Source organism: Pseudonaja textilis, chromosome Z, assembly GCF_049901715.1.
Source record: "Pseudonaja textilis isolate UNSWEBS1 chromosome Z, rPseTex1.2, whole genome shotgun sequence".
Lineage (NCBI taxonomy): Eukaryota > Metazoa > Chordata > Lepidosauria > Squamata > Elapidae > Pseudonaja > Pseudonaja textilis.
The window spans coordinates 107,229,475-107,247,109 of record NC_142008.1 but is presented as its reverse complement, the minus strand read 5'-3'; the positions used below and the strand labels follow the sequence as shown (position 1 = coordinate 107,247,109).

The window sequence follows — 17,635 nt, the reverse complement described above, 5'->3', positions numbered from 1 at the left end:
GATGAGCAGGTAGCCTGCTCTTCTCACAAATTGAAATGCTTGATGAACCTAACAACAACTTGGATAATGAGGTCGCTTGGAACTCTTTCGCCCAAAATTAGGATTGACCGTGAAGTGGTGAATGAAGCATCATCCTTCATAACATTCATTAGATCCTTCCACTTATGACACTTAGGATCAAAGGTTTAATTTTGACACTCAAAAAAAAATTAGTATAGATTTCAAATCTGCTGCTGATTGTGAAGTTAAAACAAAAAGGAGACAAATAAAGTACCTATTTTCGAATCAGAGAGAAATCAGAAGCAAGTCCTGTGAATATAATTTTATAAATCCTATTTGGGAGAGGCAGATTACAATGCTCAACGTAGTAGTAGGACATCCTCCTCTTTCACAAGCTGTTAGATGAGCATAAGCTTTACAATGCTATCCAAAACTTGGTATGGAAAAACAGCACACAGAGATGTTGTTTTTCCTATGCACTTTTGTTATTTGACTACCTTCTTTCTACTACATGGCTTTTCTTATCAGCTTTTTGTTGCTTCAGAGTACCAGAGTACACAAAACATGAATCCCCGCAAATGGTATGTTTACTCAAAAAGCGAAGTCAAAAGACATACTTAAAGATTGCATTTCTATTAGACAAGGTCAGGATGCCAGTGGAATGCTTTTTCCATTGGAACCATATGTGTGGAACCTTTTTCCATTGGAATCATTGGGACCTTGAGCTTGAAGCATTTCTGCCTTACTTAATAAACTTATATGCTGCCCATCTCAACAAAAGCCTTAAGAGGACAGTTTGTAAAATAAAAAGATAAACATAAGAGTTAAAATTAGCAAAAGCAATAGCACTTAAAATTATATGCCACTTTATAGTGCTTTAAGCCCTCTTTAAATGGTTTAGTCAGCATATTGCCCCCAACAGTCTGGGTCCTCAATTACTGACTCCAGAAGGATGAATCAAGCTTGAGCCAGAGGATAGAACTCCTGGCAGTCAGCAGTTAGCCTGCGATGCTGCATTTAATCACTGCACCACCATGGCACTTTAAAATTAAGATTTAAAAATTAATTTTTTGATCTATTTTAAAATTAAAAACATAATTTAAAAACTAAATAAGAACTAAAACCAATGGGATGAGGTCTTTTTCTTACAGGTCAATCTCCTCCAGCAAAGAGGAGATTTACCTACAGCTGGCAAAACCAGGTTTTAAGGCCCTTCTGGAAGGTCAGAGGGTGGGACTCACAATAGAAAAGGCTCTTCTCAACTCTACCAGCAAAATTCCCTTGACAGGGTCTCCAGCAATCCACTTCTGCTGAAGCAAGTGGGCAGGCTAAACCCATTATTTTTTCCTGGAATGAATCTGATAGATTCATTGTTAGAAAGCTCAGGCAGCCACTGGAGATTTTTTTCAGTGATGACTAATGGATGATTTCTCGAAATTAATACATTTGGCACTAGATAACATTTTTTTTAGAGTGAATCCTATCATGTCTGGAAAAGACAGACACCAGAAACTTTGGTACATTTGCCTTTCATTAATTTTATTTTGAAATAAACACGAGTATACAGGACAAGGTCAGGCTACCTTCTGAGTTTCCCAATGTAACTGTACATAATTTCTTCAGTTTGATACATTTCTGCCTTAATTTTTTTTCTGGAACGAACATGCTGATGTTCTGCAAGCTTAGGCCACTGGAAGCTGTTTCCACTTTCACAACAGATGTGCAGCTTCCAGAGTTTGGTGCATTTGCTTCTAGTCATCATTTTCCCAGAATGAGAGCATTTAAATTGAACAAAGGGAGAAAAACCGCTGGAAGATCTTTCCACACCAAATACAGTACATGCAAACAGCTTTTGAAGCTTCATATATTTACTTCTATGTGACATTTCTCTAAAATGAGTGTTCATGTCAGGCAAGGTCAGAAGGCTATTGGAAACCTTTTCCACATTGATTATAAATATGTGATTTCTTGAGCTTGATGCACTTGCCTCAGCAATTTTTTTCGAGAATGAGTGTATTCATATCGGGCAAGATCAGGATACATAAAGCCTTTTCCATACTGATCACACAAGATTTGAGCTTGGTATGCCTGCCTCTCACAAATTTATTTCTTGAATGAGTGTGTTCATGTTGGGCAGATTGAGAAGGCCACTGGAAGCTTTTTTTTTTCATTGGCTACATGTGTACTATTAGTTGAGTTTGATGCACTTGCCTCTCAGTAACTTTTTTCTAGAATGAGTGCATTGATGCTGGGCAAGATCAGAAGGGTACATGAAACTTTTTTCACACTGATCAAAGATACAGGATTTTTTTTAGCTTGGTACACTGGCCTATCACTACTTTAATTCTGGAATGAGTGTGGGTTCATGTTTGGTAAGTTGAGAAGCCTTCTGGAAACTCTTCCTACAATGAGTACATGTGTAATATTTCTTGAGTTTAGTGAACTTGCCTCTCAGTAACTTTTTTCTAGAATGAGTGAGTTCATGTCGGGCAAGGTCAGAATGATACATGAAGCCTTTTCCACACTGATCAGATACAGGATTTTTTTAGCTTGGTGCACTGGCCTCTTGCTACTTTAATTCTGGAATGACTGTGTTCATGTCGGGCAAGGCCAGAAGGATACATAAAGCCTTTTCCACACTGATCACAGATACAGGATTTGTTCAGCTCGGTACACCTGCCTGTCACAAGTTTATTTCTTGAATGAGTGTGTTCGTGTTGGGCAGATTCAGAAGGCCACTGGAAGCTCTTTTTACATTGGCTACGTGTGTAGTATTGATTGAGTTTGGTGCACTTGCCTCTCAGTAATTTTTTTCTAGAATGTGTCTTTTCATGTCGGGCAAGGTCAGAAGGGTACATGAATCCTTTTCCACACTGATCACAGATACAGGATTTTTTTAGCTTGGTACACCGGCCTCTCACTACTTTAATTCTGGAATGACTGTGTTCATGTCGGGCAAGGTCAGAAGGGTACACGAATCCTTTTCCACACTGATCACAGATACAGGATTTGTTAAGCTTGGTACACCGGCCTCTCACTAATTTACTTCTTGAATGAGTGTGTTCATGTTCGGCAAGTTGAGAAGCCTTCTGGAAACTCTTTCTACATTGATTACATGTGTAATATTTCTTGAGTTTGGTGCATTTGCCTCTCAGTAATTTTTTTCTAGAATGAGTGGGTTCATGTCGGGCAAGGTCAGAAGGATACATAAAGCCTTTTCCACACTGATCACAGATACAGGATTTGTTGAGCTTGGTACACCTGCCTCTCACAAATTTATTTCTTGAATGAGTGTGATCATGTTGGGCAGATTCAGAAGGCCACTGGAAGCTCTTTTTACATTGGCTACGTGTGTAGTATTGATTGAGTTTGGTGCACTTGCCTCTCAGTAATTTTTTTCTAGAATGAGTGATTTCATGTCGGGCAAGGTCAGAAGGATACATAAAGCCTTTTCCACACTGATCACAGATACAGGATTTGTTAAGCTTGGTACACCTGCCTCTCACTAATTTGCTTCTTGAATGAGTGTGTTCACGTTTGGCAAGTTGAGAAGGCCACTGGAAGCTCTTTCCACATTGGCTACGTGTGTAGTGTTTCTGGGGTTTGTTACACTTGCCTCTCAGTAATTTTTTTCTAGCATGCATGCATTTATGTTGGGTAAGGTCAGGCCACTGGAAATTTTTTCCACACTGACCACAAATATATGATTTCTTCATCTTGGTACACTTGTCTTTCATTAGTTTTGTTCTAAAGTGAGTCTGTTCATGTCGGGCAAGTTTAGAAGGCCAGTGGTAACTCTTTCCACAGTGACCACAAATGTAGGACTTGAACTTGGTGCCTCTCATTAATTTACTTCTAGAATGTGTGTGTTTATGTTGGGCAAGGTGGGAAGGACAATAGAAATGTTTTCCACCCTGGTCAGAGTTATAGGATTTGTTGGGCTTGATGCCCTTGCTTCTCATTAATTTTTTTCTAGAATGAACCCGTTTATGTCGAGCAAGGTCAGAAGGCCACTTGAAGCTTTTTCCACAGTAACCACATGTGTAGGGTTTATTTTTCTCAGTCAACTGGTTTGTCTTCAGATGGGAAGGTTGGTCAAAATCCATGGGACCAGATGATAAATCTTTTTGATAATCTACCTTTGATGGGCATTGTTTCTTACTAGCTTTTCCAGAATGCACAACATGATGTCGAGCCAGGGCAGAGGACCATCGGAAGTCCTTCCCACATTCCGTACATATTCTTGGACTTTTGATATCGGAACCTTGGTTTGTTGTGAGATTTGACTGAGGTTTAACTGTTTCAGACGATTCTGTAACTTTACTTTCCATTTGAAATTGACTTAAACTGCCTGCTTGTATTTTAAATTGGTCCTGTGTATCTGTTTGCCCTCCCAAGGCAACATGTAGATGATGCTTGGCTAACAAACAATGACACTGGCAATTGTTCCTATCACAGTTACAAGTGTACAGATTCTTAGCACAGTTCTTTTGTTCTGTAAGGATTTTTGAGTTTTCACTGAATGTTTTGTCTGTTTGCAGAGAAGTGGGCACTGAGCTTTTTGGACTGTATGCTCCCAAGTGGAACAGTTCATCTCTATCTGCTTTCAATTCCAAATTATCAAGATGCTGCTGAGCACAAAGACTATGACTGCATCTTCCACATTGGTCATTGTGTTGTTTCCCTGTGTAAGGACTTGTACGCACTGAGTTTAGGTTAGAGGTTTCACAAGAGTCTGCAAACATGTTTCCTCTCACATGGGGGACAAATGACAAGGTACTAGATTTATTTATTTTTGATTGTCTAGTCAATTTCTCCCTAGGAAGTGTATGCCACTTGAGTACAGAGGACTTGCAGAAATCCTTTCCATTCTGATGGCTGAAATACTGCATCTTTGCAGGAGTGTTATGATCTCTTGACTTTTGTTGGAAAGTTTCCCAAGAGGTTGCACACATTCCGTTTTCCTGGAAGGGAATAGGGACAAATGCCAAATGACTTGGATTTCTATCTTCCAAATTAAGCTGGCTTTGTCTATCTGCTTCTCCTCCAAAATATAGTAGCTGATGTCGGATAAGCTCAGAAAGCCACTGGTATTCCTTTCCACACTGGTCACAGATATGCAGATTTTTGGTCTCAGTTCTCTGGTCTGTTACTTGTATGGCATTTGGACCAACTGCTTCATCAACATATTCTATTATATTCTCTGCCTTAAGAGGAACTGGTACTAATGTGCTTCTATAGCATACTTCTGATATCAGACTACCTGCTTCTGATTGAAAGCTTTGATGCTGCCAAGCTGAGTTTTCATTTGGAAGCACATTTTTATAATATTGGGAAAGGTGAGATAGACTTTGGTTATTTTCTCCACATTGGTCACCTATTATTAAACAATTTTTAGTCTGGCTATTCAGGTCTGGCACCAGTGAATTGCATATTTCCAATTGCTCACTCTGCACAGGCATTTTACTTGCACAGAACACATTTTTATGTTGTGCAAATAGAGATGGTTGCTGGAAGTCCTTTTTAGGCCTATCACAAAAGTACAGATTCTTGGTTTGGTTGTGGTGGTAATTAATTGGTTTTGAGCTTTGGCTATTTGCTTCCTCATCTTTTACAGAGGTATTCTTATCATGGTGGGGTACTGAAAGATTGGTCACAACTTTGTCGGACTGCCACGGATACTCCCAAACTGCTTCTGTCTTTGCTGAATTCTCCAATGCTACTTTCTCAGCAGTTGTCAGCTGATCATTTGCCAAACCTTCATTATCTGCCAAAATTAAAAACACTAAAAATAATTCCTGGAGACGTTGGGAGCACATTGGGCATAAAACTGACCCCTACATTTTAAACATATTCTTTAATTGTAGGAGAAACAAACAAGTACCTCATTCCTTAAAACTGGAGAATTTGCTTTGGCAAGTAAGCTTGCCAAACTTCGTTTATGTGCAACTATAAAAACTTGGCATGTTAAAACACTCATCATATAAGATTGTAGAGATGTAGTGATTTGGGGAAAATAGAGTTATTTTGGTAATGGAAATGTTGGGACCACTGGCATCTAACAGAATGACAAGGAAATTGGGATAATATAAATCTCAAGCTTTAAATTACACAATCAAGCAAGCCTATGGTATAACTCCTTGGTAAGAACCATTCCAATATGCTTCTCTGTGTGTTTCTTCAAAATTATCCTGTACATAAAAAACAAGGAGATAGGATGCAGCCTGGTTTTTCCCACTCCTTTTGACATTATAGCTTGCCTTAATCTAAACGTGCAAGTTGGATTGTTAGGCAAATACTGTTTTTAAACCAGATTAGGATAGACTGAAGATAATAAAACCATATTTTAATAAAGAACTCTCCAAATATGTGCCTAGGTTTTTTAACATTTCAGGCTATAGATATATGTTTAGTATTAAGAGGAAAAAACAGTCTTAAGAAGGTGTAATTGGTCTTATTGCACTGTTTTGGAGGCACCAAGGCGATTCCGAGTGGAAAGGATTATCCAGTGACATCACTGCTGCGGGGGGATGCCCAAATGGAAATTCCTTTCATAACCCTTCAGGAACTGGAGTGAAAGACAGGAGTTCACCCCACCCCACAGCAGTACTCGGGTCTCGAACATGAACTTGCTGCTCAACAATCAGTGCCCTAACCATGCACAACACCATGGTTCCGGTATAGTTGATAAACACAGATCACTTCTCATCCACTGAAAGTTTTATCTATTTTGTTTGGAGATATATCAGCCATTGACTCACCAATAATTTCAGTAATATGAGGCTCCAAGATGCATAATTGACCTTCTCCTGTTAAACAGTTGGCATTAAACTGGAATTCTGAGCATTCTGTAAAGGACAAACAGGTAGATGTTATTATGGCCTGCCTAATAAGAGAACAGTAGAATTCTCAGCAACCAAATCTGCATTCTTTTACAGCCACAGGTGTTACATTATTATTCCTCAAGATCCCAAATTGTTTAGTTCCTTGGCTTGTGGAGCATGTCAACTGAATTTATGAACTGCATTAAACCATTATGTGGTTGTGCAGTTTTGTCTCAACATAGTATCAAACTCAGCCATTGCTATTTTTAAACCAGAAGAGTGCAATTTGATGCCACAAGGATATATGTGGTTCTCAAAGATCTTGGGTGTCAACCATGGAGACTTTCATTACAATTTTTTAACATTGATGGAGATTACATGATGAAATAGATTCTCCAGATTTTTGGAAAATAGTTACACTTACTATATTTAATCTTATTTAAATTTAAATGCAAATCACTTGAATTCAGATTGAACTTTTGTTCTGGTTTTATCATTTGGAGTTCTCCTTGAAGAAATATCACACACACACCCCAAAAAAACCATGTAACCGAAGATGTGAACTGGAAAATTTTCAACTGCAGATAAGCTTGGCAATTTCAAACCTGAATGATAATTTGCTTTTTAGATGATTTGTATAAAAACTTGAAAAGCTAAAATAATATGGCAATTACCTATTATTTTACTGCCTACTGCCCAACTTTAATAAAAGTAATTTTTATCCTGGCATGAAAACTTTCAATTTCTTTAAATGCAAGGTTGAAGCTTTAAAAGACTAGATGCATTTTTTTCCACAATCAAATAATGTAGGTTCATTATTTGTGCAATAGATATTGAACACATACTGAAACCAGTATGTGAATTAAAAGCATGCTAATTTCCACAAGAAACCTTTCCAATTCTAAATGTTCTGGAAAACATCTTTTAAGTGTGGCCATCAACATGGGGAAAATGTCTTAACCCATGGGTTTCTGCTGTGTACAATCAACCAATACATATTTATTTACAAATATGAAATATGGAATATGAAATATGAAAAACCAGCCATATTGTAATGGTATTCTACAGATAACCCTCAAATATAGCCATTCGTGTGACCATTTAAAGTTACAATGGCACTGAAAAAGAGTGACTTATAACTGGTGTTTGCATTTACAACTGTCACAGCCTCTCCAGGGTCACATGACCAAAATTCCTACACTTGGCAATTGGCATGTATTTATGATAATTGCAGAATCCTGGGCTCTTGTGACTGTCATTTGCAACCTTCTAAGATGGCTTCTGGCAAGCAAAGTCAATGAAGAAAGCTGGATTTCCTTAATTACGAGATTCACTTAACTACTGCAATGATTCACTTAACCCTGGGAAGAAGGTCATGAAATTGGGCATGGCTCAATCACTTGCTTTGTTTTCTTTTTTAAAATATATTTATTTTCTCTTATGAACAAAAATAAAATGCAAAACAAAAAAATAGAAAAACACACATCCAACACTAACAACCCCCCAAAAATCTTATGTACAAAAAAAGGGGGGGACCCCAAATCACAATAAAAAATTCACCCTGGCTGGATAGTGAAAAGTAGTAAAAAAACCCAAAACTGCTAGGTTCTCCTCCTCTTACATAATGGGTCAACAAATAATTATCTTCCCATCTTTAACAAAAATATTGTATTCAACAAACAAATATTCCAGGTGAGGAAATCTCTTGTCTAATAATCAAACAGACCCAATTTCTAATCATAATACAACCACTTGCTTAATAACAAAAATTTTGGTCCACTTTTTGTCATAAGTTGAGGAATATCTGTATCAGCGAGATGAATACCATTGAAATATAGGATGTCTTTTTTCAGGTAAAGAAAATCACCAAGGGGAAAACAGGACACCATCCTCCCCAATAGCATTGCTTAATAATCATGATTACAATAATGCTTTTTCCTTTGACCAATAATACCAAGCAAATGAAAAATAAAATTGTTCGAAATAACTGTTGAAAGTAGATACTGCTTATATTCAATATAATAGTTGTAATAGTAGTTATTCAGTGTTATTGTGTAACTACATTATTCATATATTTAATATATTAATGGAATTGCTCATATATACATGAAAATGATAAGACTTTCCCTAGTTATCAGTTCTCTTTCGAGACCCATTCAAAATTTCAACAAAGCTGCATGAAGAGTAGCATAATATAGCCCAGAGTTGGGGCAACCAGAGATATTAAAAAAATCAATGATACTTGCAACCTTGCAATCAAAGCTCTGTATTTTATTTGTTTTCTACATGTTAAAAAAAAGCTTTCAGCCCTTTGTGACTTTTATGACTTTCATCTTGACTTTTTGACCCCACCCCGATGATAAGCGCAAGCTCTTTGTGTTCAGCTCATTTCATGTTGAAATGACATATCTAAGCCAATTTTATGGATCCTTTCAGGAGAATGTTTATCCAGTAACCAGTTTAGGTTTTTCATGGCAGGACCCAAATGAGGTAATACACAGCCATAGACACCCTTAGTGCAGTTAAACATTGGGTTCAAAACATATGTTATTTTTACAGGCTTTTTCATGTAATGCATTTTTACATTGTGTTTAATATTCGTTAATTTACATGTTTCTATTATAAATAATCAGTCGTTTTCTAAAGAAATACGAATGCTCTAGTATCAGGTCAGGCACTGTAATGTAGTCCGAGATAACAAGATGCAGTATCTCTGTATGTGTATGCTTTTTATATAAATAAATATCAATGTTTCTGATCCAACCTGAGTCTTGAAAGAACATAGCATTTCTGTTAATTTTACATCCTGTCTTTTGTTCAGGAACTCAAGGCAGCGTACAAAGTGTTCCCTCCTCCTTTTTCTCATCACAACCCTCTGAGGTAGGCTATGCCAAGGGCAGACATGACCTTGGCATCTCCTCAGCTCTAAACCAACCCTTTCACACAGTTTCTTTCACTTGGAATCCCAATCAAGTTATATTTTAATATCTTTTGGTAGATTCCTCCTCCTCACCTGTTGCTGCCAAGTTTTCTCTATCCAAGGAATGATTAATCTCAGCCATAGCTTCTTCACCAAATGCTGATTCAAGAGCAGTCATTTCTTTCCCAAGGCCAGGTACAGGCCAAGCAATCTTAGGTGCACACTGGATACTCACTCCATAAGGATGTTCAGATGTCTGCTTGAGAGATTTCAGGAAAAGTTTAGGAGGGAATATTTAACTATAGGCACATTAATTTCATTCTGTCAACAAAATCCCATTATCTGACCATAACTATATATTCCATAAAATCAACAAAGCCAGATTGCTTTTTAAAACTTGGTTATGTTATACTTTGCTTGTAAGGATAGAATTGAAGATATTTGCTACTGATTCTACAGCAATCAGACAACCATAGCAGTGTAGAAAAACTCTACTAATCTGCTCTACAGTGTACGTAGCCAGAAAGAGACAGTCCTCAATGACAAAAGTCACTAGTCATCTTCTTTGATCAAGGAGTTAGGGCAGAGGTCTCCAAACTTGGCAACTTTAAGACTTGTGGACTTCAACTCCAAGAATTCTGGGAGTTGAAGTCCACAAGTCTTAAAGTTGCCAAGTTTGGGGACCCCTGAGTTAGGGGATTTCTCATCATCTATAATGGCATTAAATATCTGCTTCTACTTAATTTATCTATAACAGATGCATCTCTTCCACAGTTATGCTGTCAGACCACATGGTTTGCTTAGCCACAGTTTACAGAATAGTTCACAGTTGCTTGAATATAGGCAATTTGCTAATCACAAATAAGCAAAGCAGGCCATGGATTAGCAAACTAGACAATACTGATTGCAGTTGAAACTGTTGGCTGATCCTCATTTTCCACCATAAATTTAAATGGAAAAACGATGTAATAAGTCACCTTTGTTTAATGGCACTTTATATAGCAGTAAAGTCTTGGCTATTTGGAAATAAACTTTAAGTTTAAAAAAAGAAGTCAGTTTGGTGTAATAGTTAGGGCATTAGAGAAGAAATGGGGAGACAATATAAGTTTGAGTCCTGCCTTCAGCACAAAGCCAACTGGGTGACTTTAAACCAGTCACTTTCTTATCAATCCTAGGAAGGAGGCAATGGCAAACCACTTTTGAAAATCTTTGCCCAGGAAAACTGCAGGGACAAGTCCAGGAAGTCTTTGAGAATCAAACAAGGTTGCACAGAGAAAAAAAACAATTACAGAGTTTGGTATGAGATATTTTGGGGGTATAGAGTTGCTATGCTACAATTCCCAAGATCTCTCTATTGGGCACAATACCTGGGACAATTTATTTCCCACTTCTCATTCAAGAGCTCAAGGACAACCCCCCCCTCCCCATTTTTCCTAATCCTGTGTAATAAACTGGGATGAGAGAGATGGCCCAGATTTACCCTGTGAATTTCCCTAGTTGAGGATATAGTTGAACCTGGATCTTACACTGCCACTTTCTATTACTTTAGCCACTACATAGGCTTTGCTGTAAGTTACAGTTGTGCTCTAAAGCAGGGGTCGCCAACTTTTTGAACCTCAGGGATCACCAAACTCATAATTTTAAATCCCAGGGACCACTAACCGGTTTTGTGGGCATGGCCTAATTTGTGGGTGTGGCTTGGTGGTCATGTGACTGGCTGGGCATGGCTTGTATGTAAATATTATAAATATTTATATAAATATTGCATTTTTTTATAAAAAAGGGCAACTTCTACCCAAAATCAGGCAAAGCAGGCAGGCAGATTGAGTTGCTCGCAGAATCGTTCAGTGATATATCTCTCTGCCATCAGCTACCTGAGTCTGTCACATAAAATTTGCTTGCGTCTGCACTGAATAATAGAACCTTCAGTCCTAAGGGAGGTTCAGGAGATCTAAAAACTAGCTAGAAAGCAAGAAATCCAACCATTTCCTGCTTCCAAGCTAATCTAAATCTTCCTGCACAACAGAACTGATGGTCGGAAAAAGGAAAAATAACAATTTAGCAGGCAAGTTTGCTGAGTAAGGAGTGGGCGAGGTGGGTTCCCATGGACCATGTGGGCAGCGCAGCCTTGTATTTCTGCACAGCCTGGATTAATTGCTTTCGGGAGGGGTGCTCTGGGTGTGAGATTTCTCTGCGGCCCATCAAAATTTTCTCATGGCCTACTGCGACCGCTGCTCTAAAGTACAGATTGCATTTTAAGTTTTCACTTTGTTACCGAAATCATATTAGTATTTTAATTTTCCCTCTGTAACACATTAGAATGAAAATGAACTTGAAAATAAAAAGAGAGTAGCCAAATAAATGTGTCCTTAACTGCAGCTCCAGATTTTCTCAATTGTGCTTAAAGTTGGCCCAGTTAATTAACAATGAAGATATTGAAATGGTAAACAATTTGTACTTTTCAGGATCAACCATCAATAAGAACAAGAAATTTCTGCCAAGAATTCCTCTATGAGGAGATGGGTGGTTTTAAAATGTGATAAATAAGCAAATAAAATAAAAAATATTTCTGATAGCACTTGATAAAATAGCCATGAAGGCCTTGGAAAAGATATTCAAATACCATGATATACCTCTATACCTACAGACATCAAAACAGCGTAGGCAATGGTATTTTCCATGACACTGTATGGAAGCAAAAGTAGAACACTGTTGTTGAAGAAAACTCCTCAAAATACTGCAGACAGCCCAAAAACCAACAAATGGATCAAACAAATCAATCCAAAATTCTTACTTGAGGCATGAATTATCAGTCTCAGATCATCATACTTTGGATAAATTATATGAAGAGCTAGCTATTTGGAGAAGGGACTAATGGTAGGAAAAGTGGAAGGAAAGAGGATGATCAACAGCTAAGTGGATGGACTAACTCAGGGATCTCCAAACTAGCAACTTCAAGACTAGTGGACTTCAACTCCCAGAATTCCTCAGGCAGCAAAGCTTCCAGGAGTTGAAGTCCACAAGTCTTAAAGTTGCCAAGGTTGGAAACCCCTGGTTACAGCAGAAATGGGTGCCCTACTGGAAGACCTGAAGGATCAGGTAAGGGATAATTGTGGAGAAAACCCATATATATCACTAAGAGTCAAACACTGACTTGATGCTATTTCTTTTTTCTTTTTTTTTCAATTCCTTTTCTATTTAGTGAACCAAATCGGGTGAAATTGGCAAGACAGAATTCCTTAAATGAATTTTTTTTTAATGTTTGTCTTGCTGCCTTGCTGATAATGCAAACCATTCTGAAATTTGAAAAGTTTGAATTTAAATACTTAAACTATTCAATAATATTTAAATATTTAATATTATCTCCTAATCCTTTTCCACAAATAGGGAAGAACTAGGAGTTGGGAACAGATACTGTAGTTCTACTAAAGTATTATTTGAGAAAGAATTATAAGGATCTAGAACAATCTGGGGGAGGAAGAAAGAGGATTCATTAATGTAAACATAAGAAAATAAGTTTTATCAAGAGTATGTTAAAGTAAGTTTTAAATAGTTAAACACAAGTCAGTCCATACTTAATAGATGGAACCCAAAACTCTTTAACAAAAACTAATTATTCCATAGTTTTATCATTTGTAACTACTTGCCATTATATCAATCTTTAAAAAGTAAAGGATGTTTGTTTATAATTTACAAGGGTTACTACAGTCTGCAAAATCTTGTGCAGCGGTTTTGCATTTTGCTCTTCGCCGTTTTGCATTTTCAGTTTTGCTTTCTTAAAACTGTTTCTTCTCAGCAGCCTTGGTGCATGCAACTCGAGAGTTGTTATAACTATTCAAAAACAACCATAATGAAAAAGCCACCTTTATATGTATTACACCTTTACATGTAAGCTCGAGAAGACTCCCGCCAAATATTTCGGACTAATTTATGCTAAGTTCTTTTGGTCACCGTTTCATTCCAAATGTCGGCAATGATTTGATCCAAAACGGAAAAGAGATGATAAGCACTCCTCCGCCTCCTTAATGGGTCCCTGCCTCTTCCTGGTCTTGCCTGGAACCGGAGCTAGCCCAGGACTGGCAACGGCGCGGCTCTTGGAGGAGACGATGAATAAGCCCACGCTCCCATCTAAGAACCTCGTGCGCCGGATCCGAGTAGTTGCTTTACCTTTATCCTGAAGAATTTTGTTGTTCCCATCACAAAATCCAAAATGCAAGCTAAAATATATCAGGATCCAGCCAAGAAACATTTCCCTGGGCTTACCTAATTCTCCCTGGATCTTGTCTCCCGAGTTCTCCTCTGGCCACGTGAAGTCCCCTAATTTCACCTAGAAACCAGGGAAGGCGGTAAGACCACCCCTTCCGTCTTCACTTTTTGCAAACCAATTGTTTTCGGATAGTTATATGTGATTGGACGCTTCTAGGGAAGATGCCCGTGTTTTGCATTTATTTCCTTTGCACCAAGTACAACAATCAATGGCCAATTGGATATCCACCGTCCATCCAGCTCTTCCTGGCTAAGATGCTTGTATGTTTTGAGGCTTTTCTCAATAATTGCCTATTACTGTTGGAAATGTAATTCATCCGGGATACAAAGGGCTTAGATAATACAAGTTTTGCTACTAACAAAAACGTACTTTTCCCCACCAGGTACTGAGTAAATGAACTCTCAGAACTTTCGTGGATTTATTGGTATAGAAATTTCTATCCCACGTTCTCATTAATGCTAACATTACTAGTGCATTCTTATCTATATCCCATTTATTCTGTCATTTTTGTCTTCAAGGAAAGGGGAAAAAAGCATTGATTGGTAGGGTGGCATGAGACATGCTGTTTTGGAAAATAACATGTCAAATCAGATGGAATTTGACTCCTGTTACCTATGAAAAAAGTTAGCACCCGTCCCTCTCCTAAAAGAATGAAACATTTTAGGAAATATTAAAAAGGCAGAATATTATATTTCCCTGAACGAGAAAAGAAGAAACATGTTTTTAGAGACAAAGCAGCTTCCTGCCCCTCACCTTCAGCTTCAGAGTGATGGGATTATTATAATTCCTTGAGTGTCTAATCACACTTGGCCAATAAAGAATTCATTCATTCATTCATTCTGATATGGCCCTCAGGACATGATAAGATTAGCCCTTTACTCATCTAACAGCAGGGCTCACTGTATTGCAAAATCATCTGTGGACATTACATCAGCCCACAATTCAACCAGACTTATCCCAGACAAACTCCTAGGATTTGCACATGATCCTACAGTAGCCAATAGGACATATGCCCTTGCCACAAGAACAGGACACTCTAGGGCAAGGCCCAAGAATGGGTATAAACATATCTCATTCTCCATGTGTTCACCTGCACCAGGACTATGAGCTTAATGGTTCTGCTCCATTAAACCATCCTTCCAAGCAGTCTCCATGTTTCCAGTGTCTTTCTTCCCACTGAACCCAGATGGACATTTCTTCCAATACCTATTTCTATCTCAGATGATAAACAATTACTGTGTTATCAGTGAATTATTGACACTGTCCTTACAATGCCTCCTGATGAAATGAGCAGAGAAGAGAGCATTTGCTTGTTTAAAATAGTTGGAACATAGTTAACAGAAGCTAATCTAGTTCACTGAATTAGCAGAGTTCCTTGAACTCTGGGAGGAGGGGGGAACACCAAAGATTAATTTTTTTTCTTTTCCTTTTATTTGGTTGAATTAGTAACCCACCTTACTTCTTCCACACCCATACTTCCCTATTGTTTGAGAGAATGTAGAAATTTGAAGAGTTTGAATATGATTATAAGGCTGGCCTAATGACAGTAAGATTTACTCAAATTCATGGAATGCACTGTATGATACAATATATGAAGAAACATTCTCTTGAGCAATGCATAAATTGGAGAAAGATATAATGGGAAGAGAGTCCTGCTACAGTATTTTATTGCCTTTAACATATAAAGAACGGTTGCTGGAATTGGGTATGTTTACTTTAATGAAAAGAAGGACTGGGGTGACATGATAGCAGTGTTCCGATATCTCAAGAGCTGCACAAAGAGGGAGTCAAGCTATTCTCCAAAGCATCTGAAGGCAGGACAAGAAACAATGGGTGGAAACTAATCAGGGAGAGAAGCAACCTAGAACTAAGGAGAAATTCCTGACAGAACAATTTATCAGTGGAACAACTTGCCTCTATGTGTGAATGCTCCAACACTGGAAGTTTTTAAGAAGAGATTGAATAACATTTGTCTGAAATGGAATACGGTTTGCTACCTAAGAAGGGCATTGGGCTAGAAGACCTTCAAATTCCCTTCCAACTCTATTATTCTATTCTATTTTAGATCACAGCAAGCTTTAAGACTTTGTTCCACATTGTTGAAAGAACAAAAATCTACATAGAGGTATAGTATTTCTGAGCTCCTGAGAAAATTATTGGCATATATGTAGATACTGACATAAAAACAGTATAGGTAGTCCTTGACTTACAAGTTTGTTTAGTTTACAGCACTGAAATGACTTTACACATGCAGCATCTCCATGGTCAATTCAGTTGCTTGGCAACTGGTTCATATTTGTTATAAGGATGGAACCCTAACATTTATATCTTCATATTTGGCATCCAGAAAGGGAATTACCGTGCTAGCTCTTGGGTAGCTTGAGCCATGCATGACATTCGTATATAATCTTTGTGGTTTATGACTAGAATGTGCTTTATGACTAGAATTCTAGATGAGAGCTGCAAAAAAAAAAGTCCTGGTGGCGGCAGAATCCTGGTACTCAACTGCTTTGAAACTCATCAAATTTGACACTCAGTACATTTTCACAATAACGTTTTGTCCCAGTACTTATTTGTTTGGTACTCAACACACAAGCTAGAACTTGTTGGTGTTGGTTACCTCTTGACTCGCTATCCTTTCCAGCCAAGAGTGGATTAGTCACATGGTAACTCTTACCCTGTGTACATCCCCCTGGCAGTTTTGTGTAGTTATTTTGTGTATTCTTGTGTTTTTCCCCCTCATCAGTACAGGTAAAGTGAAGTTTTTATTTTAATATAAGTATTTAATTATTTATAGGTTTCTTTCTCATGTAAAGTAATAATATACAACCCTATCTGTTTACATTTTGTCTTAAAATGTGCATTGTATTTGGTTTGGGAATGCACTACATTTATTTACATTATTCTTTATGGGGAAAATTGTTTGGTACTTGTCATTTTTGGTACTCATTGTACCTCCCAGAACCATTTAATGACGAGCATCGAGGTACCACTGTATATCCCTTTGCTTCATCTAGTTTTTGCTTGTATTTTGGCTGGCCACATGTAGCAACCCTGTTTGTGACTTAGTTCAATGAGATCATTGAAACAACTGTGATTTTTGTCTAAAATATGGTTTAATGTATTAAGTGAGCCAAATAATGAGTTTCTATGGCCAGATTTTCCATCTGTTTTTAATCAGACTTTAAGAATATAATTGAAAACGTTGCTTCTAAGCCCACACAGAAAGTAGCATATTTCTATTTAAAGAAATGCATTCTGTGCTTATGGAACCAGAATTGGGAAAGGATTTTTGCTCTGAGATTTCAGATGTTTGATTTTTTTTTTACATGTGGATAATGTTGTCCATCCACTTCTTGGCAAGTTTATCATAAAGATTAAGAGAATTTAGTAATTCAGCATAAAACTTAAAATCTCCTTTGAGTCAAGCTTCAGCTGGGCTCATACAATTTTTAGGGCGATGGAAGCAAGCAATTTGTCATTCCTTTTCCAATACTAAATGTTGGTTTCCCCATTTATCTTAGCCACTCACTTCCATCATGGATGCCTCTGCAAATTTTATGCTTGTCTATGTGATTTACAGGAAAAAGATTTAAAAGGGGAGGATAAAAAAAAAAGGATCAG

General features: G+C 37.7%; 1 protein-coding gene across 1 annotated transcript; it reads right to left on the bottom strand.

The window, feature by feature from the left end:
* Positions 1-1,010: 1,010 nt before the first annotated feature.
* Positions 1,011-15,453, bottom strand: LOC113448580 (uncharacterized). The gene is made up of 4 exons (XM_087917965.1): positions 14,008-15,453; positions 9,838-10,000; positions 6,762-6,848; positions 1,011-5,767 (listed from the first exon to the last, which is right to left on the bottom strand). Exons 2-4 carry the CDS (start codon positions 9,920-9,922, stop codon positions 2,529-2,531), a joined length of 3,411 nt encoding a protein of 1,136 aa, XP_087774091.1. The 5' UTR covers positions 9,923-10,000; positions 14,008-15,453; the 3' UTR covers positions 1,011-2,528.
* Positions 15,454-17,635: the final 2,182 nt, after the last annotated feature.

What these genes read in the sequence shown, in the direction of transcription:
- LOC113448580 (XM_087917965.1), bottom strand. Translation starts at nt 9,922, where the DNA reads ATGACTGCTCTTGAATCAGCATTTGGTGAAGAAGCTATGGCTGAGATT. An exon ending in AGAAAACTTGGCAGCAACAG is followed by an intron (nt 6,849 to 9,837) that starts GTGAGGAGGAGG and finishes TGTCCTTTACAG; the next exon opens with AATGCTCAGAATTCCAGTTT. An exon ending in TCATATTACTGAAATTATTG is followed by an intron (nt 5,768 to 6,761) that starts GTGAGTCAATGG and finishes TAATTTTGGCAG; the next exon opens with ATAATGAAGGTTTGGCAAAT.